Source organism: Balaenoptera acutorostrata, chromosome 2, assembly GCF_949987535.1.
Source record: "Balaenoptera acutorostrata chromosome 2, mBalAcu1.1, whole genome shotgun sequence".
NCBI classification, from domain to species: Eukaryota; Metazoa; Chordata; class Mammalia; order Artiodactyla; family Balaenopteridae; genus Balaenoptera; species Balaenoptera acutorostrata.
In genome coordinates, this window is record NC_080065.1 from 185,760,249 (window position 1) to 185,778,412 (window position 18,164).

General features: G+C 65.4%; 2 protein-coding genes across 2 annotated transcripts; one reads left to right on the forward strand and one right to left on the reverse strand.

Annotated features, from left to right (window-relative positions):
- The first annotated feature begins 179 nt into the window (after positions 1 to 179).
- On the forward strand, positions 180 to 8,525 carry TMEM259 (transmembrane protein 259). Its single transcript, XM_007176683.3, has 11 exons — positions 180 to 604; positions 4,714 to 4,992; positions 5,593 to 5,692; positions 5,805 to 5,915; positions 6,200 to 6,322; positions 6,402 to 6,502; positions 6,583 to 6,640; positions 6,731 to 6,814; positions 6,907 to 7,039; positions 7,112 to 7,211; positions 7,325 to 8,525. The coding sequence occupies exons 1-11, from the start codon at positions 377 to 379 to the stop codon at positions 7,868 to 7,870; spliced, it is 1,863 nt and encodes a 620-aa protein (XP_007176745.3). The 5' UTR covers positions 180 to 376; the 3' UTR covers positions 7,871 to 8,525.
- On the reverse strand, positions 8,521 to 17,978 carry GRIN3B (glutamate ionotropic receptor NMDA type subunit 3B). The gene is given in 10 exon segments (XM_057540661.1): positions 8,521 to 8,996; positions 8,998 to 9,024; positions 9,195 to 9,253; positions 9,353 to 9,517; positions 9,849 to 10,000; positions 10,103 to 10,221; positions 10,353 to 10,438; positions 13,772 to 14,804; positions 15,317 to 15,909; positions 17,559 to 17,978. Coding segments are annotated over 10 exon segments (3,045 nt in total). The 3' UTR covers positions 8,521 to 8,605.
- Between the last annotated feature and the right edge of the window lie 186 nt (positions 17,979 to 18,164).

Consider the following 18,164-nt stretch of genomic DNA (forward strand, 5'->3'; position numbering starts at 1 on the left):
AGTTTATTTTATCACCTCTAAATTCCTCAGAGATTGACTAATTTTACCGCCCGCCTTGCAGCCGCGGAGGCTTGTGGGGGCGATAGGCAAAACACCCGGACCGGACGCAGCCCCGCCGCTCGGCGCTCCCTTCCCGGGAGCCAGGCCACAGGGCGGAGCCGCCGTGGGCCGCCCGACCGCATCCCAGCGTTCCCCGCGGGCGCAGGGAGGCCGCTCTTCCCGGCGCGGCTACTCGCTGGCGTCAGCTGCGGCGCGGAGGCGGAAGATGGCGGCGGCGCCCGCGCGGCCGTGAGGAGCGAGACGGTGGCGAGGACGGCCGATGGCGGCGGGGAGGCGCCCTCGGGGACCCGCGGGCCGTTAAGGCGCGACGCTGGGCATGTCGGAGCTCGCGGCGCCTGGGGCCCCGGGGCCCGGGCCCAACGGCGGCGGCGGCGGCGGCCCAGCCCCCCCGCGTGGGCCTCGCACCCCCAACCTCAACCCCAATCCTCTCATCAACGTGCGCGACCGGCTCTTCCATGCGCTCTTCTTCAAGATGGCTGTCACCTACTCGCGCCTCTTCCCGCCCGCCTTCCGTCGTCTCTTCGAGTTCTTCGTGTTGCTCAAGGTGACCGGGGCCCCGAACCTTGCTCAAGGGTCCCGGCGGCCGGACCCTTTCCCCCAGATCTGCGACTTCTGACCCCGCCCGGGGCAGCGCGCCCCTCCCATCCGGTGGCGTAGGCCCGGCCCGACCCGTTGGGACCCTTTCCTTAGGCCTGCCGCCCTTGCCCCCCTGCCCAGAAACTTCCACCCGGGAAGGCCCGAGTCTCCCCCGGTTAGTGGCCCCTGATCCCGACTCCAGAAACTCACAGCTCCCTCCAGGCCGCACCCCACCCCTCGCCTCGCCCTTCCCAGCGTCCCCCACCTCCGGAGGCCGGAGCCCAGCCCCGTGACCCCCAGCCCTGCCGCCTGGGATCCTCAGCCCGGGATGACCGCCTCCCCACTCGCCGAGCCTGGCCTGGCCCCGAACCCCAAACTCGAGGGATTCCGGGCCTCACCACCACTGCCCCCTCCCAGGACACACCCCCCGGGCCGCCCACCTGCACCTCTTCCCTCTCCCCCTTTTTCTTCGGGCTCTTCTCCTCAGGCCCTTCTGCTGGCCCCCACTCGGATTCTCCCCGCTCTGAACCTTTGGGGGGAAGGTGACCTAGCTGAGGTCACGCCGTGGGGCTTAGTGGCAAAGTCCAGCCAGTGGTGCTGCTGGTGGCTCTGTGAGGGGCCTCCCGTGGACCCGCCCCCTGTCCTCGCTCGGGTGGCAGAGCTCTCAGCTTTTCAGCGGTGCCGGGAGGGCCAGCACAGATCTCTCCAAGGAGGGGTCTCACTCAGAGAGGGAGCTCGCTGGGGGCCGAGCCCGGCTGCCTGACGGGTCTGAGGAAGTGGAGAAATGGCTGTTTTGTGTCGTGTCCCGTCCCGGAGTGTCCCCCCGGCGGGGCGGTGGGCCGGGGCCAGGGGTGCTGATGTCCGAGGAAGCTCGGATTTCTCGTCTGCAGGAAGGGGGCTGGAGCTGGCGGGCAAGACACGTGGGGTGCCGGCTGGGCCAGCTTGGTTGGGAGCCGGCAGCTCTTTGGCGTTGGGTGGCAGGGGTGCGAGCCATCCCGCAGACCTGGGTGCGGGTCCCAGCCCGAAACCCCCGGTCCCGGAGCGGCAGGCGTCCCCTGCGGGGGCGTGGGTGTGGGACTCCGGAGGATTCCTGAGTCGGCCTTCCTTTACCCCAATTCTGGAACCCATGGGCAGCTTGGGCGTAGGCAGAAGGCCATGTGAGGCTGTGATTAGCTTGGGGAACAAAGCACTGTTCCTCCCCACAGGCTCAGAAGGAGCCCGTGTCGCTCGAGGGGGTGCCCTGTGTGAGGTGGGCCCCCCGTGGAGCTGAGCTTCCCCTGAGAGCCCGGCCTGAGGCCTTGGCTTTGTCCCGCCGCTTCCTGCCCGAGGAGCAGGCCAGGGGTTGGGCTGGCCAGGCAGATGGGCTGCACATCCAGGCCGCGTCCCTGGTGCGTGGGGCCGGGTGATCGGGCTGCCCTCGGCCCCGTGCACCTCCTCTCTCCTCGGGGCTGCAGCCAGGAGGCCCTTCATTCCCCGAGAGCCTGCCTGACCCCTGGCGCCTTTGGTTTCCCTCGTGTGCAAAGGGAGGGCTCGGCTGGCTGATCTCTGAGGCCGCCTCAAGCTCCAGAAAGCTCTGCTCCTTTGCCTCTCGGCCGCCCAGCTTCTGGGCTCTTGCTACAGAGATCAAGTTCCTCTCCCAGCCCCGCTCCCTGGCCTCTTCCTGTGGTACCTGTTCCTCTCTGCTCACTGCTGGCGGGAGCCGCCCTTGCCATCCTCTTTACCGCCTCGTGCCAGTCTCTGGGCCCAGCGATGAGTGGGGTGACCAGGAGGAAGGGGGAGAGACGGCAGTCCGCAGGGCAGGGTCTGTGTCACATCAGGCAGCCTCAGGCTGCGAGGAAGGAGGTGGGTAGCAGGAACGGCGCATGCAGAGGCCCTGGAGCTGGCGGGACGGCGCAGCCGTGTGGCTGGTGAGTTGGAGCATGGGGGTCACAGGGTGCCAGAGGTTGGGGGGCTGGAGCACCCAGGGCCTGTGAGGTGGCCAGGCCAGCTGGCAGGCAGAGGGCAGGAAAGGCCCTGGACAAGACTCCTGAAATCCTGAGAGCGAGGTGGGCGGGGCTGCTGAGTGCACCCTGCCTTCCCCACGTGGGTAGGGCGGCCCTGTGTGCCTGATGATAGGTCGTAGGGAGAGGGAAGCCTGGGCAGCCAGCTCGTTCCACAGTGGGGAAACAAGTCCAGATCCGGGGCAGGCCTTGTCAAGGGGGGTGAGAGGGTCCTGGCCCACCTCCGGGGACCCTTGCACTCAGTCAAGGGCGATGGACCCCACCTGGGGTTTCAGGTCACGGATAAGGACAGTGATGGGGCAGACCCTGGTGAGGGATGCTGGAGAGGGCGCCAGGGTGACAGGGCGGGCATGGGGGCCACTCAGCGAGGTCATGGTGCCACCAGCCCCCGGTCCGTTCAAGTGCCCCTGCTCTTGGGGCCCAGCTGGCCCTGCCTGGTATGTGTTCCAGGTTGAACTCCTGGCTCCACCCTTCCTGGCTGCGTGGCCTCTGTGCCTTGGTTTCCTCATCTGCAAACTGGGGGTGATGGCAGGCATGTGTGTCTCCAGGGGAAGTGCTCGGGCAGCTCCTGGCATCGGGCCACCCTGTGTGTCAGCGCTTTTTGTGATATCTCGGCACGTTGTACAGCGTTGTCCTTATGGCCCAGAGCAGACAATGTCCCAGACACGGCTCCTGCTGGACATCTGGGCCCAGAGAGCACGACTGGGGCTGTGGGTTAGGTCTCTGACCTCACCCTGCTGTGCTGTGGGTCCCACACTGTCGTGACTCCTGTCACCAGCTCCCAGGTCCCCAGACACAACGCTGGGGAGAGGTGCTGGGGGTCCCGAGCGACGCTTGGCCTGTGGCCACGTCTCAGGGCCCTGGCGCAGGCTGGCCTGTGGGAGGCTCTGCAGACGTGGGGGCCTTAGCTGGCCTTCCCCACTGCCTCCCGGGCCCCTCCTCCCGAGGCAGGGTCCCAGCTCTGTTCTCAGCTCAGCATCTGTCTGCCGTGACCTGAACCCTAGGGGCGTGGGATGTGCAGTCTGCCTCTGCTTAAATCAGCAGCGCTCTGACTCCCACCCTGTCAGGACAGGAGCGGGTGCTCTGCTGACCCAACCCGTGCCCAGTCTGCAGGGCAGGCGCCAGAGAGGAGGCTGGGCGGTCCACAGCCAGCGCTGGCACCGCCCTCTGCTGCTCATGGCAGGGCGTGGAGAGGACGAGGTGCTGGCGGCCCTGCCGCTGGCCGCGTGGCCACGGGCAGTTCACCACACCCCTGAGCATCATCGTTGACAGAGGACAAGGAGCGGCTTCGTACTCTGGTCCCCCACGATCATTTGTACCACACAGGGAACTCACCCCGGGAGTGATGCCCTTGACATGGCGTCCAGGCCGGAAGGGTGGCACTTGGCCAACCGGGACCCCATGAGAGACCCAGCGGTCAGACGGGGGCTCCTGGAGCAGGGGGTTGGGGTGACGTCGAGCAGGGCCTCTCCTCGGCACTGTGGACATCGGGGCTGGGACGTTCTCTGTGGGGGGCCGTCCTGGGCGCTGTGGGGTGTGGAGCAGCCTCCCCGGCCCTGCCCACTTGATGCCGGGAGGCCCCCAGTTGCGATGACCACAGACGTCCCAAGATGTGGCCCTGTGTCAGGATCCCCCCAGTGTGCAGTTAGGGCTGTCCTGTCTTACTCTGGGGAAACCGTACCTCAGGGGACAGAGCGAGCCCTGCCATGGGCTCGTTGGCCTGGCCAAGAGGGTCGGCTGTGTTCAGCGGCTCAGGCTGGCCCGGGAGAGGTGCAGAGGGCGTTTTTAGCTGGTGAGGTCAGGAGTTTTCTCCTGGGGCAGTTGGGTGATGGGACCACGTGCTCTGCTTGGGCGGGCCTGAGCCCAGCCTGGGTGGGGGTCCTGCAGGCGCCCGGAGGGCCTCATCCTGGCTCACTCGGGCAGTCACAGGACCCAGGCTGCCCGGAGGGGCTGGCGAGCCTTCCCTCCCCCGGGGAGCTCAGCCACGCTGTCTGCAGCCTGATATGCCTGGTGGGGTCCTCCAGGCTGGGCTGTGGGGTCTCAGGCAGCTTCCCTGCTGACTGCCCCCTGCCCCCAGGCCCTGTTCGTGCTCTTCGTCCTGGCCTACATCCACATCGTCTTCTCCCGGTCGCCCATCAACTGCCTGGAGCATGTGCGGGACAAGTGGCCGAGAGACGGCATCCTGCGCGTGGAGGTGCAGCACAACTCGAGCCGCGCGCCCGTCTTCCTGCAGTTCTGCAATGGCGGCGGCAGCTTCCCTGGGCTGGCTGTGGAGCCAGGAGGCCTGGAGCTGGAGGAGGAGGACGAGGAGGAGGAGGAGCTGACCATGGAGATGTTTGGGAACAGCTCCATCAAGGTGAGCTAGCTGGCTGGCAGCGCCACGTAAACGCACAGAGGAACTGGTGACGCAGTCTGTGCAGGACAGGCTGCTGGAAGCGTTCCTGACCTTCAGGGCCACAGGCCTCCCTGTCTGCTCCTGCTCCCGCTCCCGTGGCCTCAGGGCCGACTGGGACCCCGGGCTGTTTCCCAGCTGTCACTTGAAAGGGATTGGCCCAATTCTGGGGGTGCCAAGGGCAGATACAGCTGGGAAGAAGGCTCTGGGCTGAGAGCTCTAAGGGGGGCCCTGGGCACCCTGGTGATGCAGCGCCCCGTCGGCAGAGGCATGCCAGTGGACACGTGGGGCCCACAGCCCTCAGGGAGGGCTGTGCTTGGGCAGCCAGAGGCCAGGGTCCTGTGGGCCAGGGATCGGTGTGGGTAGGGTATTGGTGCAGACTTCAGCAGGGGACTGCATCCCTCCCAGACCCTCACCCGGAGACAGGCTCTCAGGGAGCTCAGTGTTGGGGGTCGGGGCTTTGATGGGACAGGGGCGCATCTGCTTTCAGTCAGTGAGGGAGAGGCCTCCAGGCCCGGCCCTTTGGCACCATGGGCCTGCTGACCCCTGCCTCCCTCTCTGCAGTTTGAGCTGGACATCGAGCCCAAGGTGTTCAAGCCACCAGGTGGCCCCGAGGCCCTAAATGACAGCCAGGAGTTCCCCTTTCCTGAGACGCCCACAAAAGGTACTCATTGCTCACTGGGGCTAAAAGCCAGTACCCCCAGTGGGCTGCGGTCACCCCGCCCCTCCCAGGGGAGAGAGGTTCCGCAGACTGACCAGGCCTGTCCCACCCACAGCGTGGCCGCAGGACGAGTACATCGTGGAGTACTCGCTGGAGTACGGCTTCTTGCGGCTGTCGCAGGCCACGCGGCAGCGGCTCAGCATCCCAGTCATGGTGGTCACTCTGGGTGAGTGTCACCTGCAGAGTGAGGCTCTGGGGGAGGGGTGACCCAGGAGCACTTGCTTCTGGGGCCTGGGGGCCGCCCCTGCTCTCCAGCTGCGGGAAGCTTCCCGAGGCTTCATCCCTTGACCGTTCCTCTGGGGCTGTCGCGCACATCACTGCTTGGGTCGGGGGCGGCGGGGGCTCCTCCACTCCCAGAAGTGGAGATCTGGCCTTCCCTGGGCCTCCGGCGGCACTGGGGCTGGTGGGGGCCTGGCCAGGTGCGCACCCCTGTCATGGTCCTGCCCACAGACCCCATGCGGGACCAGTGCTTCGGGGACCGCTTCAGCCGCCTGCTGCTGGCTGAGTTCCTGGGCTACGACGACATCCTCATGTCCAGTGTGAAGGGCCTGGCGGAAAACGAGGAGAACAAGGGTGCGGGGCCCAGGCGGGTGAGCGGGGGCGGGGCAGGGCCGGGGTGGTCTGGGGCGCAGGCTCACTGCCTCCCGCACAGGCTTCCTGCGGAACGTGGTGTCGGGGGAGCACTACCGCTTCGTGAGCATGTGGATGGCCCGCACGTCCTACCTGGCCGCCTTCGTCATCATGGTCATCTTCGTGAGTGCCGCGGGCGGGGCGGGGGCCGGAGGGCGTGGGGCGAGGTGGCTGCCCCAGGCCTCATGCTGTGCTGCTTGCAGACCCTGAGCGTGTCCATGCTGCTGCGCTACTCCCACCACCAGATCTTCGTCTTCATTGGTGAGTTTCCCCGCCGGCCACCTCCCCCACCCTCCACCCCCCAACCGGGCGCCTCACCCGGTCTGCCCGCCCGCCGCCCTCTGCCCGCAGTGGACCTGCTGCAGATGCTGGAGATGAACATGGCCATCGCCTTCCCCGCAGCGCCCCTGCTGACCGTCATCCTGGCCCTCGTGGGTGAGGACCCTGTGCCCCCACACCCTGCCCCCTGCCCTGGCCCGTCACCTGCCCGTCCCCCCCACAACCAGCAGTCTCCCATCTCCCCACAGGAATGGAGGCCATCATGTCTGAGTTCTTCAACGACACCACCACGGCCTTCTACATCATCCTCATCGTGTGGCTGGCCGACCAGTATGATGCCATCTGCTGCCACACCAACACCAGCAAGCGGCACTGGCTTCGGTGGGCACCGGGGTCCGTGTGGTCCGGGGTGGGGGCAGCCGGGTGGGCAGCGCCTCACTGTCCCCCTCGCAGGTTCTTCTACCTGTACCACTTCGCCTTCTACGCCTACCACTACCGCTTCAACGGGCAGTACAGCAGCCTGGCCCTCGTCACTTCCTGGCTCTTCATCCAGGTGAGGTGGCTGCCCTTGGCACTGGTAACCCCGGGGTCCATCCAGCCTGTTGGGGGTTCTGTGGAGGCTGCGTTCTGGCTCGGGCCTCGCCTGACCCGGTGCCTGCCCCCCAGCATTCCATGATCTACTTCTTCCACCACTACGAGCTGCCCGCCATTCTGCAGCAGATCCGCGTCCAGGAGATGCTGCTGCAGACGCCCCCTCTGGGCCCTGGCAGCCCCACGGCCCTGCCGGACGACCTGAACAACAACGGAGGCGCCCCGGCCGCCACGCCCGACTCTCCCGGCCAGCCCCCTGCCCTGGGCCCTGGCTTGCAGGGTGGTGGCGGAGGCCCTGGGCCCGTGGCTGAGGCACCCAGCTCCCTGGTGGCCGCGGCGGCCTCGGTAGCTGCAGCAGCCAGTGGTGACCTGGGCTGGATGGCAGAGACGGCCGCCATCATTACAGACGCCTCCTTCTTGTCAGGCCTGAGCGCCTCTCTCCTGGACCGGCGGCCGGCCAGCCCCCTGAGCCCCAGCGGGGCGCTCCCTCGGGCCCCCCAGGACAGTGCCCCCACAGGCGACTCCCCAGGGTCTGACACAGCCCCTCAGACCGCTGCGGTGAGTGGGCCCAGCCTTGCGTCCGCGGCTCCAGTGGATGCGCCCTCGGAGGTCGGCTCCTGAGCCCTGGGCGGCTGACCACCTCTGTCCCTGGCCATCCAGGCCAGCTGGGTGTGACCTGGCTGGAGCCCTCCGGGGTCAGGGAGGCTGTCCCCAATGGCTCTGGGACTGCCCAGCCTGCCTTAGGTGGTATCGGAGTCCATCAGGTTTGCTTGGAGGCGGGCTTCACTCCCCCAGGGCGTGGGGCCTGCCTGCAGCCTGTCCCTGTCTGTGGTGGGCCCCCTCAGCCAGTGAGTTAAGACCGGCCGATGAGCCAGGGTGGGAGAAGGGACGGGGGCTCCATGGAAGGTTCTGCAAGGGGTTGGTGAAAGGTCTGGAGCGAGCTGTCCCAGGGCAAAACGGGCAAGCCTCTGAGCAAGGTGAAACAAGTGGGGCCGGTTCAGCTGGTGCTCCCTCGTGTGCAGTGCCTTTCCACCGCCATCCCACACGGCCAGGCTGGGGCCCCGGGAAGGCGAAGCTTGGGCCCAGGACGCGCCCAGGCACCAACATTGAAGGCGGCCACGGGGGGTGCCGGGGTCCCGTCCTGCTCGGGGTGAGGAGATGGCCGGTGGCCCAACCCAGTTATGCGGTGAGGAATGCAAAAGAGGGCTCATTCCACTCTATTTAATTGCAGTGTACAAAATGGTGTTTGTATATAGAATAAACTGTTGACAGCGTCCAGCAAGCGTTTGTCTGTGTGGGGAAGGGGCGGGGTCCCTCGAAGCCCCCGCTGCAGGTGGAGGAGGGCCTGGTCCCGCGTCACCGGGCAGCCACGGGTGCTTCCTCGGAGGCCTGGAGCAGGCTGCGCGGCCCCTCGCGGGTGCTGTCCCTGGGCTGGGCGAGGAGCTGCCCGCGCTGCACCAGCGCCTGGCGGAGCCTCTCGCGTGTGCCCGCGATGTGCTGCTCCAGCTGTTCTAGCTCCCCGGGGCGCGGGGCGCCAGGGAACAGCTCGGCGGGCGGGCGGCCGTTGGAGCAGAGCGAGACGGGGCCCCCGGGCAGCTTGGCCGCATCCGCATCCGCGTCTGGGGCATCCTCAACGGGAGCGGCGGCGATGGCCACGGCTGGCTCCAGCAGGAAGTGCGTGCAACGCCCCCTCACCGAGGCCCGGCGCACCAGTGTCCAGCCCCCCGGGGCCCGCGGGGGCGGCCAGAGTGTCCTGCTGCGGCTCCTCGGGACCCCTGGGGACAGATGAGGCTGGGCAGCCGTGTCCTACCCACAGTCCCACTCTGCCCTTTAGGGTCAGGGTTCCTGAGGAGGCCGTGGGTGGCGGGTGGTATGGATCCATTGGTCGGCTGGAGGGCGGGGATGGGAGTTGCTGGGGTGGAGAGCGACCCCCAGGGCCCCTTACCTCGGCTCCGGCTCTTCCTGCCCCTCGGGCGGCTCTGTGTTGAGGGCGCGATGGATTCTCTAGGAGCCAAGACAGAAGTCGCGTCGGGGTCGGGTCAGCGGCAGGCCGTCCTGCGCGCGCTCCGCCCTCCCTCCACCCTCCCAGCCCCCGCTCCTCACCTGGCTCGTGTGCAACCAGTACTGCATCTTGTTGCCCCTTCGGATGCGTGGCAGCGCCAGGCGGTAGAAGACGTGCTCGCCCAGCGAGCTGAGCAGAGCACTGCCCAGGCCCAGGCAGAGCAGCACGAAGAGTCCAGAGAAGTGGTAGATGCCCATCTGGAGGGTCTGTGGGCAGGACGCAGGCACAAAACCCCTCTTGGTCATGGCAGACCCTTGGGAAGCCCTGGCCTTGGACGGGGGTGGGGGCAGAGGTTGGGCGAGAGAGAAAGGCCTGGGGCTGTGGAGCTGGATTGGAAGGCTAGGGCTCCATTTTCAGAGGTGAGGTGTCATGGAAGAAAGGCCACTGGAACTGGGGTTTTGGGGGATGAATAGGGTGCAGAAAAGCCGGCAAACACACAGTCTTGGGAACGAGCAGGGGTTGGTCACCTTGGTGAAGGACCACACAGGCTCAGAGTCCCCCACGCCTACCCCTCCCTGCGTCCCGGGCCTGCCCTACCTCTGTAACGGCGAAGACCCGCTTGCCACAAGGCACCATCTTGTACCACTTATCGTGCGGCAGGTCGATGAAGCCGGAGGACTTGTAGCAGCTGATGAACTCGGACAGGTTGGAGGTGAGCGGCGAATTCCGGGGGAGTCCGATGCCATAGCCTGGGGGAGGCCGGGCGTTGGGTTGGGACCGGGCTGGACGCAGACCCACAGGAGCTGCGCCTGCCTGGAGCCCGCAGATCACTGGTCCCGGGGGCCGCTCACCCTCGATGGCGAAAGGCTTGCCCACGGTCAGCAGTCTGCAGTCGGCGTCGATGGACACCTCGTAGTCCAGGAGCGACTTGTCCATGATGAAGGCGTTGAGCTTGGCGGGGGGGTCGCTTCTGCCGGGGAGGGCGACGGGGTGAGCATCCCAGCCCGCCTGGCCCCGCCCCGCCCCGCGCGCCCCCCTCACGTCAGCATGGCGACGCCGTGGGGCGTGGTGGGCGCACGGTGGCGCCGCACGTGTGCGTACATCTCCGGGAAGCTCTTCTTGATGTAGGCCTCGGCGCTGCTTTCCCGCACGGTGCCGAAGCGGAAGCCCTGGGACGGGTGGTGCAGCTGCGGGCCAGCGCCCGGTCAGCGCCTGGGGTGGGGCCTTGATCCCGGCCCAGCTCTCCCCCACCCCCGTTCCATCCGCCAGCCCGGAGCGCCCAGGCCCAGGGCTCTCAACCAGAGTCTCCCCTCGCCCGGCTCACGTGGGCCACGTCATCTCTGGGGGGCCGTCCTGGGCTCCGTGGGGTGTGGAGCAGCATCCCTGGCCCCACCCCCTAGATGCCAGGAGCCCCCTGCCCTAGTCTGACAACCATAGATGTGCCAGGACATGGCCCAGTGTCCCCTGGGGGCAGGACCACCCAGCTGAAAATGTTCTAACACCCGCACGTCCATCTCCAGGCCCTTAACTCCACACTTCCGCCTCCGCCGCACCCTCTGCGTCTCTCCTTAGGGTCCCCCGGGAACCCCAAGCTCACCGCGTCCAAGACCCACTCCCGAGCCACCCCACACCTTCCCACCTCAGTCGCTCTCCCTCCTCTGCCCGCCTCTGCGCCTCTCATCTCCACGTCCCGTCCACCTGCAGATCCTGTGGGCACTGCCCTCCGGACACCCTGGACCTGCCCGGTGCTCGCCCCTCCGCAGCCCCCACCCAAGGCCCCCATCCCCCATTCCTCCTGCACCAGCGCTGCCCCCTCAGCCCTGGGCTCTCCGGCCCACCCACTGTTTGTGCAACCTCCCTAAAGCAAACCATGAGTGGCTGCCGAGGCCACCTGACCAGGGCCTCCTTATCGGGGCTACAGCACTTCCGAAAAGCCAGACCTGAGGCAAGCAGGGCCATCTAGAACTTTGTGGGGAAGGAAATGCTCTACACCTGTGCTGTTCTCAAGTGGCTGTTGAGTGCTTTCAATTAAATCAATTTAAAAAGTAGCCACGGGACTTCCCTGGTGGTGCATTGGTTAAGAATCCACCTGCCAATGCAGGGGACATGGGTTCGATCCCACATGCCGGGGAGCAACTAAGCCCGTGCACCACAACTACTGAGTCCGCGCGCCTAGAGCCTGTGTTCCGCAACAAGAGAAGCCACCGCAATGAGAAGCCTGCACGCCGCAACTAGAGAAAGCCTGCACGCAGAAACGAAGACCCAATACAGCCAAAAAAAAAAAAAAAATTGTTTTAAAAAATTATTTTAAAAAAGTAGCCACATGTGGAGAGTGGCTGGCCCACGGGACAGCAAGCATCTAGGTCTCATTACTGGTTTATCAGAGGACGCTGGGGTGGGGGAGCAGCAGGGGACAAGAGCAGCTAGATCCAAACACTGGGAGATGCTGCAGGAGAAAAAACAACTTCTCCAACAAACAAAATCGCTAGTGAACAAAAAGATGGAGTGTCAAGATGGCCCCATGGGGCCTTCCCGGGACAGACCCCCACCCAGTCCTCTGCCTGCCTCTTGTCTGTAGAAAAACTTCAGTCTCCTAGGCCTTCCCCAAGTTCCAAAGAATAAATTTAATCAAAGAAGTGAGAAAATGCAGAAACAAAGGAAAACAGTCAAACAAGACAAAATAATAATAATAGTTTAGCCATTAAAGTCAAGGACTTTTAATTCCTTCTCAAGGGCTGTAGATAATATTCTGAGCCAGTGAACTTCCCTGGCAGTCCAGTGGGTAAGACTCAGTGCTTCCACTGCAGGGCGCATGGGTTCAATCCCTGGTTGGGGAACTGAGATCCCGCAGGCCATGCGGCATGGCAAAAAAAAAAAAAAAATTTGAGCCAGATCCTTTGAGCTCTTTTGCAGATACTGAAACCCCCACCAGGTGGAAGAAGTTAACTGCATGCTGCCCACAAGCACATAGACCCCAGACTGATTGGAACCAGAAGGTTGATGATGTTGACTCCCAATTACTTCACCACCAACCAATCAGAAGAACATCCAGGAGCTAATCACACACCCCACAACCCCCCCTCCCTCACCCTGTCTTTAAAAACCTTTCCCCAGGGGCTTCCCTGGTGGCGCAGTGGTTGAGAATCTGCCTGCCAATGCAGGGGACACGGGTTCAAGCCCTGGTCTGGGAAGATCCCACATGCCGCGGAGCGACTGGGCCCGTGAGCCACAATTACTGAGCCTGCGCGTCTGGAGCCTGTGCTCCGCAACAAGAGAGGCCGCGATAGTGAGAGGCCCGCGCACCGCGATGAAGAATGGCCCCCACTTGCCGCAACTGGAGAAAGCCCTCACACAGAAACGAAGACCCAACACAGCCATAAATAAAAAACAAAACAAAACAAACAAACAAAAAAAACCTTTCCCTAATACTTAAATAAAAATTAAAAAACAAACAAACAAAAATAAACCTTCCCCTGAAAGCCATCCAGGAGTTCAGGTCTTAAGCACTAGCTGTGCAGACTCCTTGCTTGGCGTCTGCAGTAAACACTGTGCTTTCCTTCACCAGGACCCTGTGTCAGTAGATTGGCTTTACTGCCTGCAGGTGAGTGGACCCGAGTTTGGTTTGGTAACAAGGAGGTTTCTACCTTCCTCTGGGTCTGTACATTTTGGATCCAGATTCAAACAAACCGTGAAAAAAAAAAAAAAAGACAACTGAGAAAAATGGCTGCCTGATGTTTAAGTTCCCAGAATACTCATGACAAAATGACAGGAGGCCTGGGATTTCCCTCATGGTAATCCAGCGGCTATGGCTGGTGCATGGACGAAACTGGTCAGGAGTTGACTTTGGAGCCGGGCAATGGGTTCATTCATGGTGGGCCTTGCTCCCTACCCTAGAATATTAAAATTTTTTCATTAAAAGAGAAAAATATGTAGGCTGGGGCATGCCCTGCTCTGCCCACAGCCCTCCAGGACTCCTGGTGAAAGTTCTGTCTAAACGGGGCTTCTGTGGAGGCCCAGGTCCTCCCACACGTGCAGGCCCTGCATGACCTGCCCCATTCCCCCCCCTGCTTTCCCCTCCCCCCTCTCCCCCCTCACTCACTCTGCTCCAGCCACACACAGGTCTCCTTGCTGTTCCTCCAACCTGCCAAGCACAATCCTGTCCCAGGGCCTTTGCACAGGCTGCCTCCTCTGCTTACCATATTCCTCCCTGATATCTACATAAAAGTCCCTCACATATCACCTCTCCCAGAGGAATTCCTGACCCCCGTTTGAGAAATCATCCCTCCCCAGTGCTCCCTGTGTCCCCACCCTGTCTAATTTTCCTCCCTGGAACTTCATCACCAATTCACACACCATCTACTTTGTTTCTCTCTCTTGATTCTCGCCAGCAGCCTCGCCTGTTTTGTCCCAGCGGGGTTCAACATGAGTTTGCGGGAGCAGATGGCCGCCCTCTACTGGGTGGGGACTGGGGGCGGGGGTGACCTCCAGGCTCTGACCCCTGAAACCCCACGGCCACGCACCTTAGGGTCGTGGATCCCCGACAGCTCCTCAAAAGTCTTGTCCCCGACCATGATGGCGGCCAGGTTGGCCGTGTAGCTGGACAGCACGAGCAGGCAGAAGATGGCCCACAGGTTCATGAGGAGGCGGCCCGTGGGGCACTTGGGCGTCTTACTGGACACTGTGCGTCCAAAGAGGATGGTGTAGCAGAGGTTGAGGGCGGAGGAGTAGGAGAACACGGTGCCCAGGTTGCGGCCGCGGGGCGTGAGGCCGAAGGGGCTGCGCCACTCGTAGAGGGTGAGGAAGAGCGCAGTCAGGTGCAGCGCGGTGAAGACGCCCAGCCACATGGACCAGTGCAGCGGCCACATGAAGGCGCCGATGGGCGACACCGTGTCCCATGCACGCACCATGATGCCCAGGCTGGTGGAGAAGAAGGGGCTGGTGAAGTCCACCACCTGCGAGCGGGCTGAGTTGATGCTGAAGCTGGTGACGGCCATGTGCGCCCGGCCGGCCAGCAGGTCGCCCACCAGGCCGGTCCAGCGGCCGTCGCGCAGCGCGCCGTACTTGCCGTCGCCCACGATGTACAGCTCGAAGTCGAAGGGCGCGTCCTCCGCCAGGCGCTCCAGCAGGTCGATGCAGTAGCCGTAGCAGAACGTGCGCAGCGCGCGGGGCGCCAAGCCGTCGGCCAGCGCGGCGATGAGCGCGTCCAGGGCGGCCGAGTCGTTGGTGCCGGGGGCCAGGCACAGCTGCCCCTCCGGGTACCGACCGTCCTCGTCCGGCTCGCGGGCGAACACGAACGGGTGCTCCACCAGCGTCACCACGCGCAGCTTGGGCCGCGCCCGGGTGCCCGGCGCGGGTGGGGGCCGCCCGGCCGCGCCCCCCGCCTCTGACTCCAGCCGCCCGTCCTGCCACCGGCCCAGCGTTGCCCAGGCCGGGGCGCCCCGCGGGTCCCGGCGGAGGCTCCACACGCGGAAGCGCCGGGAGATGTGCACCTGCGAGGAGCTGGTCACCCACACCGGCCCAGTGTGGCCCCGGAAGGACGTGTTAGCCAGGAACCTGGTGGGGGTGGGCGGCATCAGGGCGGCGGAGGGATCCCTCCCCCGAGGTGAGACCTATCGCCCTGCCTCAGACACACCGGGCCACGGGGGATGCTGCTGTACCCCCCACCCCAGATCCCCTTCCCAGCCGGGGTACCCACGCCCTGCGGGCTGGGGCGATGGCCCAGCCCAAAGCCCAGCTGAGAGGCCCAGGTGGGGCCTTCTTGCTGCGTGCTGCCCCCGCTCCAGGGCTCCCCGGGTCAGGCAGAGCCTCACCTGTTCCTTTCTGTCCCTTTCCCTCCTTTCCCGCTTCTCCCAAAGGCACACACACACACCACACACACACACACACACACACACCACACACACACACACACACACCACACACACACACACACACCCGCCCACCCGCCAGCAGAATCTCCTTCTTGGGCTCTGCTTCCACCCAAGATGGACACAGCGCCTGGCATACAGCAAATGCCCGATAATGTCGCCTCTCACGCGGCTTCCTGCAGCAGGGTCCCTGCTCACCGTGCCGAGAGGCGGCCGGAGGACTCGGGCCCGGGCAGCGGCAGGTCATTGCAGTTGACCGTGGCGGGGAGGAGGGCGCGCTCCGGCTGCACGCCGGCCGTGCTGCCCAGCGCGCAGGCCACTAGTTCCACCGCGTCGTGGATGGCGGCTTCCAGCGGGGGCCGAGCGACCTCGCCCAACGCCAGCAGCCCAGGCGGCAGGCCCTTGGTGGGGAGTGCCTCGGCGGGCAGCGGCGTGCCCAGCAGCCAGCGGGGCCCGGGGGGTGCGGCCTGCAGCACCTGCCAGGCGCCGGCCTCGTTGCAACCCAGGAGTACGGCCACGGGGACTGGGGCCGTTCCCCCCGCGGGCACCCCCAGTGGGGCCAGGCGGGCCCGCAGCCCTGCATCACTTGGGTCTGGCTGGCTCAGGTCCAGCAGGAGCTTCGGAGCCCGGCCTGCTCAGCTTGTCCACAGGGCCACAAGGCCACCAGGGTCCCGCACGCGGCAGAGCACCAGGCCAACGTCCTCCCAGCTGTGCGCCTGCAGCAAGGACACCAGCACGTCCAGCAGAGTATCCAGGGGGCTGGCCCAGTCCAGCTGCAGGTGGAAGGGGTTCTGGCAAAGGGGTGGTCAGTTAGGGCTGGCAAACTCAGTGTCCCACCACACTCTTCCCACCCCGTCTGTACATGTTCAATAAACGCACGACACCTTGATAACTGGACCTTGTGCCTGCTTCTTCCCAGCCCCACACCTGCTCTAACCCCTTCTGTGGCTCCCCATCGCCATCAGCACAAAGTCCGGCCCTGGTCTGACATTCAGGGCCTGTTCTCTTGGCTCCAGTCACCCTGAGGCTTTTTGCATTCCCCAGCTGGAATACCTTTTCCCATCTATGACAGCCAACTCCTACACATCCTTCAAAACCCAGCTCCACTACCCCACCTCTATTCAGACTTACCAGGCAAGCTAGGGACTGAGGGGCCCCCCTCCGTGCTCAGGGACCCAGAAAGTTCTCCTGAATTTGCTTTGAGCATGGGAAGCACGAGAGAGCTTTGCCAGACACCTAATGTAGGCAGGGTGTTGTCCGGGTGGGGACAGGGTGCTGAGTGCAGGGGGAAAGGCTGCGGGCTGCTGCTCAGTCTCCCGCGGGGCGGCGGGGCAAGCCAGTACCCCCCCAAAGCCTGACAGGTCCAACTGCAGAGGGTGCAGTTCCTGGATCCGGCTGCAGAGGGCGCCACAGGCATGGATTTGGGTCCTGCATCTCTCCCACCGGGAGGGGGTCAAGGACAGAGGGGGGTTAATGAGACCTGGGCCTCCTCTAGGGTCAGGGTCTCCCCGCCCTCAGGAGAAGGAAGGCCTGAGGGGGCTTCAAGGTGGGTTTGGAGAGAGGCAGGCCCCCTTCCAGACCCCATGTCCCAGCGTTGGGCCCCTCCCTGCTGGCCCTGGGAGGGGGTTCTTTCCCTGGGGCACAACAGGGTCCCCAGAGCTCTGCCACCCTTCTCTCCTTCTTGTCCCATTCTCTACTTATTCGGACCCAAATTCCAGCCTGGGGGTGTAATTAAGAAAAGAGAATAAACTCCAAGGACGAACGAGGGCAGGGTGGAGGAGGATGGAGGGTTTAAGAGAGACAGGGTGGCCCTGGGGACCCGAGAAGGCCATCAAGGAGGCTGTGGGGTGTGGGTAGCCTCGGCCTCGAGGGCCTCTGGTAGGATCCTGGCAGGAGGAAAGTCTCCAGCCGCAGCCCCTGAAACTGCAGCCCCTGGAGAGCGAGCAGGGAGACCCGCTTCCCCATCCCAGCCCCGCGGCCCTGCTTGGTGGGAATCCGGAGGCGCCCTCTGACCTGACCGGGGAAGGGGGCCGCGCTCCTAGTGGGACTCCACCGCCAAAGCCCAGGGAAGCGTCCTGTGGGATCCGCCATCTGGGGTCCAGAGGCGTCCCGCGGGGTTCCCGAGCCGCGGGGTTCCGTGGCTCTAGGTTCCTGCGCCCCTGGGCTCCCGCCTCCCATTCCGGGTCCCTGATCTCCGGGGACATCCGGGATTCAGGGTCCAGGTTCCGCGAACCCGAGGGACGTCCCTGGGCCTCTGTCATCCGGACTCCGAGTCTCCCCGCATCCGGACTCTTGCATTTAGGGTCCAGACTCTGAGGCCCGCGTGTCCCAAGGACTCAGCTAACCGGACCCCCGGGCCCCGCGCTCCAAGAGCGTCCCAGGGTCTCTCCCATTCCGACCCCGGGTCCCCGGACGTCCTGACCCCGGCGTCCGCGCGTACCGGGGAGCCGAGGGGAGCGCGGGCCTCCTGCCGCAGCACGCTGAGCACGGGGGTCTCGGTGGCCGCCGCCAGGAAGTGCAGCTGCAGCAGCGCGGGCCGCGCCTCGGGGAAGGCTAGCACGGCCGCCACGCCCTGTGCCGCCAGCGCCTGGCACAGGCCGCGGGCCAGCGAGGCGGGGTCCCGGGCGGGGGGCGCGGCGACCACCAGCTCCAGGCTCAGGTTGTGCGGCAGCCGCGGCGCCAGGGCGGCCCAGGCCAGGGCGGCGCGGGCGCGGGCGGCGGGCGCGCTGGGCAGGAGGGCGCCCAGGCGCACCGAGACCCCCAGGCGCGCCAGGACGCCGCACCGGTGCGGGTGGCCCCCGGCGGGCCCCGGCCCCAGCGCTAGCGCCAGGCCGAGCCACTGCGCCCGCACAAACTCCATCCCAAAGTTGCCGGCGGGCGCCGCGGGGCGGAGCCGCGGGTGGCACCACGGGAGGCGGGATCTCGGCCGCCCCCGCCACTCCCTCCCCGCCCCCGCCGGGCCGGCGCCTCCCTCCCTGCCCGAGCCCGCCCACCTGCGTCCGCCCTCCCCCCTCCCGGTCCCGCAGTGCCAGGCAGCCCACTAGGG